Here is a 3,461-nt window from a genome sequence, read left to right on the forward strand (position 1 = left end):
GGGTTTTGGGGGGGGTCTGAAGGGGTCTGAGGGGTCTCACCCAGGTGTGCAATGAACTCCTGGGCAATGTCCCACCAAGGGCTGGGGGGTCACAGAGGGCTTGGGGGGCTTGGGGGGGATCTCAAGGGTTTGGGGGGAATCCCAAGGGTTTGGGGGGATCCCCAGGGTTTTGGGGGGGTCTGAAGGGGTCTGAGGGGTCCCCCCGGGGCTTTGGGGGTCCCCCAGGGCTCGGGGGTCTCACCCAGGTGTGCGATGAACTCCTGTGCAATGTCCATCCAGCGCAGCAGCTGCTGCAGGAAGCCGAAGGCGAAGCGTTTCTCGATGGACGACGTGTCCAGTTCCATGTCCTTGAGCCCCCTAAAAACAAGGGGGGGACCCCAAAACTCAACAACACCCCCCCCGCTGCTCCCCCAAATCCCCCTCTGCTCCTCTAAACCCCCCCTGCTCCCCCAAACCCCCTCCCTGCCCCGAGACCCCCCAGGCTCCCTGTGCCCCCCACCCCGGGTCCTGAGTCCCCCCAAATTTTGGGGTGTTCCCAGATTTTGGGGTCTCCACCTGGATTTTGGTTCTCCCTCAATCCCCGAGTCCCCCCCCTCCAGCCCCTGGTTCCTCCTGAATTTGGGGTCCCTCCCCGAGGGTTTTGGGGTCCCTCTTTGGGTTTTGGGGTTCCCCAGTGGATTTGGGAGTCCCCTTGAATTTTGGGGTCCCCCCCAACCCCCGAGCCCCCCCCCCAACCCCTGAGCATCCCCCCAATCCCTGACTCCCCCATATTCCAGGTTTCCTTTGGGATTCCAGGTTCCCCCCAAGGGGTTTTAGGGTCCCTGAGGGGTGTTTTTGGGGTCCCTGGGGGTGTTTTTGGGGTCCCCAGGGGGTGTTTGGGTCCCTGGGGGATGTTTTTGGGTTCCACGGGGGACGTTTTTGGGGTCCTGGGGAGGTGTTTGGGTTCCCTGGGGGTGTCTGGGCTCCCTGAGGAGTGTTTTTGGGGTCCCTGAGGGGTGTTTTTGGGGTCCCCGGGGGTGTTTTTGGGTTCCCTGTGGGTGTTTGGGTTCCCCGGGGGGTGTTTTTGTGGTCCCAGGGGTGTTTTTGTCCCTGGGGGTGTTTTTGGGGTCCCCGGGGGTGTTTTTGGGGTTGGCCCTCACCGGGTGACGGCGTATCCGTGGAGCTGCAGGAACTTGAGCAGCTCCTGGGCCTTCTCCCGGTCTCGGGCCTTCTCCTTGGCCGTCAGGGTGTCGTAGGGGACCAGGAGGGGGTGTGACCCCCCCCCTGCACCCCAAATTAGCACCCGAGCCCCCACAATGACCCCTGAGCCCCCCTGAGCCCCACCGGCACCCAAGGGTGCCCCCACCCCTTCTCCCTGGCCCCCCGTGTCTTGCAGGGACACCCCCCCTTGCACCCCAAATTAACCCCCTGGACCCCCCCAGATTTGGGGTTTAGGGGTCTCACTCTTGGCCTCCAGTTCCCCCTGGAGGGGTTATGGGATCTCTCCCAGATTTGGGGGTTCAGGGGGGGGGTCTCACCCTTGGCCTCCAGCTCCCCCTGGGGCTGGGGGGTCCCTGGGGGAGCTTTGGGGTCTCCCCCAGATTTGGGGTTTGGGGGTCTCAGCCCTGGTTCCCCTGGGGGTGGGGGAGCCCTGGGGGGGCTCTGGGGTCTCCCCAAGATTTGGAGGTTCGGGGGTCTCACTCCTGGTTCCCCTGGGGGTGGGGGGGCCCTGGGGGGTCCCCCAGATTTGGGGTTTGGGGGGGGTCTCACTCTTGGCCTCCAGCTCCCTCTGGGGGGGTTATGGGATCTCCCCCAGATTTGGGGGTTCAGGGGTCTCACTCTTGGTCTCCAGCTCCCCCTGGGGTTGGGGGGACCCTGGGGGGGCTCTGGGGTCTCCCCGAGATTTGGAGGTTCAGGAGTCTCACTCCTGGTTCCCCTGGGGGTGGGGGGGCCCTGGGGGGTCCCCCAGATTTGGGGTTTGGGGGGGGTCTCACTCTTGGCCTCCATCTCCCCCTGGGGTTGGGGGGTCCCTGGGGGGGTTATGGGATCTGCCCCAGATTTGGGGGTTCAGGGGTCTCACTCCTGGTTCCCCTGGGGGTGGGGGGGCCCTGGGGGATCCCCGGGGTCTCCCCAGATTTGGGGTTTGGGGGGGGTCTCACCCTTGGCCTCCAGCTCCAGTTTCTTCTTGCGGCCCCAGGTGTTGTGATAGTTCTCAGCCAACTGCTCTGCCATGGCCTGGGGGGGGGCAGGAGGGGCTCGTGGGGGTCTGGGGGGGCTTCTGGGGGGGCCTGGGGGTGTCTCTGGTGGGTGACCCCCGGGGGAGACCCCAGGGGACACGGGGGGACACAGGGGGAGACCCCCGTGAGGGGACGTGGGAGGACACGGGGGAATGGAGGGATCTGGGGGGGGACAGGGGGGACATTGGGGGGTCCCAGGGGACACAGGGGGGACATTGGGGGGTCCCAGGGGACACTGGGGCTCCCAGGGGATACGGGGGGACATGGGGAGACAGGGGGGACATTGGGGGTCCCAGAGGACACAGGGGGGACATTGGGGGTCCCAGGGGACACAGGGGGACACTGAGAGGTCCCAGGGGACACAGGGGGACATCGGGGGGTCCTCACCTGGAGCTCCCTGGACAGCGTCACCCCCGTCAGGTCCACGGGCTGGGGGCTGTACCCGTGAGAGGGGTCGTACGTGGCCTGGGGGGGGGAAAGGGGGGGTCAGGGAGGACCCCAGGAGTTTGGGGGGGCCCTACCCCACCCCGGTGATCCCCATGGACCCACAGGGGAGGTTTGGGGTGCCCCGTGAACCTCCCATGGACCCCCAGGCATTCGGGGTGTCCTTTCCCCACCCCACGGCCCTCCCCAGGTGATTTTGGGGTCCCCCACCCCCCCAGGTGTTTTTGGGGTTCCCACACCCCCCCAGGTGATTTTGGGGTGCCTCCACCCTCCCAGGTGATTTTGGGGTTCCCCCACCCTCCCAGGTGATTTTGGGGTTCCCCAGGTGATTTTGGGGTTCCCCCATCCTCTCCCAGGTGTTTTTGGGGTGCCCCCCACCCCCCCCAGGTGTTTTTGGGGGTCCCACCTGGGCGCTCTGGGAGATTTTGCGGGTTTTCTTCTTCTCAGCCCGTTCGTCCTCCCCCTCCCGGGCCTTCTCCACCGTCCACTCCCAGGCCAGCATGGCCTTCAGGGACTCCTTGATGGGCCACCGGTAAATCTCCTTGTCCTGGGGGGGTCATGGGGGGTCAGGGGGGTCCCCCCACAATCGGGGGGCTCGGGGGGGTCCGTGGGGAGGAGCAGGGTGGGGAGTTGGGGGTCCCCAGGGGGGTCAGGAGGGGGTCGGGGGTCTCCGGGATGTCGGGGGGTGGGTGAGGATGACGACGGCCATGGGTGGATTTTCTTGGTCCTGGGGAGGGTCCCCCAAAATCAGGGGGGCTCGGGGGAGGGTCATGAGGAGGGGGAGGGATGGTCGGGGGGGGG

At 66.5% G+C, this 3,461-nt stretch overlaps 1 protein-coding gene across 1 annotated transcript in view; it reads right to left on the reverse strand.

Moving 5' to 3' along the window:
* Positions 1 to 241: 241 nt before the first annotated feature.
* LOC113962561 (ryanodine receptor 1-like) overlaps positions 242 to 3,461 on the reverse strand; it is a gene marked incomplete at both ends in the record, with an annotated part of 8,934 nt that continues 5,714 nt past the window's right edge. Inside the window, 5 exons of the mRNA XM_027673321.1 lie at positions 242 to 357; positions 1,140 to 1,263; positions 2,139 to 2,214; positions 2,604 to 2,681; positions 3,067 to 3,207. Of these exons, the coding sequence (XP_027529122.1) occupies positions 242 to 357; positions 1,140 to 1,263; positions 2,139 to 2,214; positions 2,604 to 2,681; positions 3,067 to 3,207 (535 nt within the window). The remainder of the gene's footprint in view (positions 358 to 1,139; positions 1,264 to 2,138; positions 2,215 to 2,603; positions 2,682 to 3,066; positions 3,208 to 3,461) is intronic.

Source organism: Neopelma chrysocephalum, unplaced genomic scaffold (assembly GCF_003984885.1).
Source record: "Neopelma chrysocephalum unplaced genomic scaffold, ASM398488v2 Primary Assembly neopelma1_182657, whole genome shotgun sequence".
NCBI classification, from domain to species: Eukaryota; Metazoa; Chordata; class Aves; order Passeriformes; family Pipridae; genus Neopelma; species Neopelma chrysocephalum.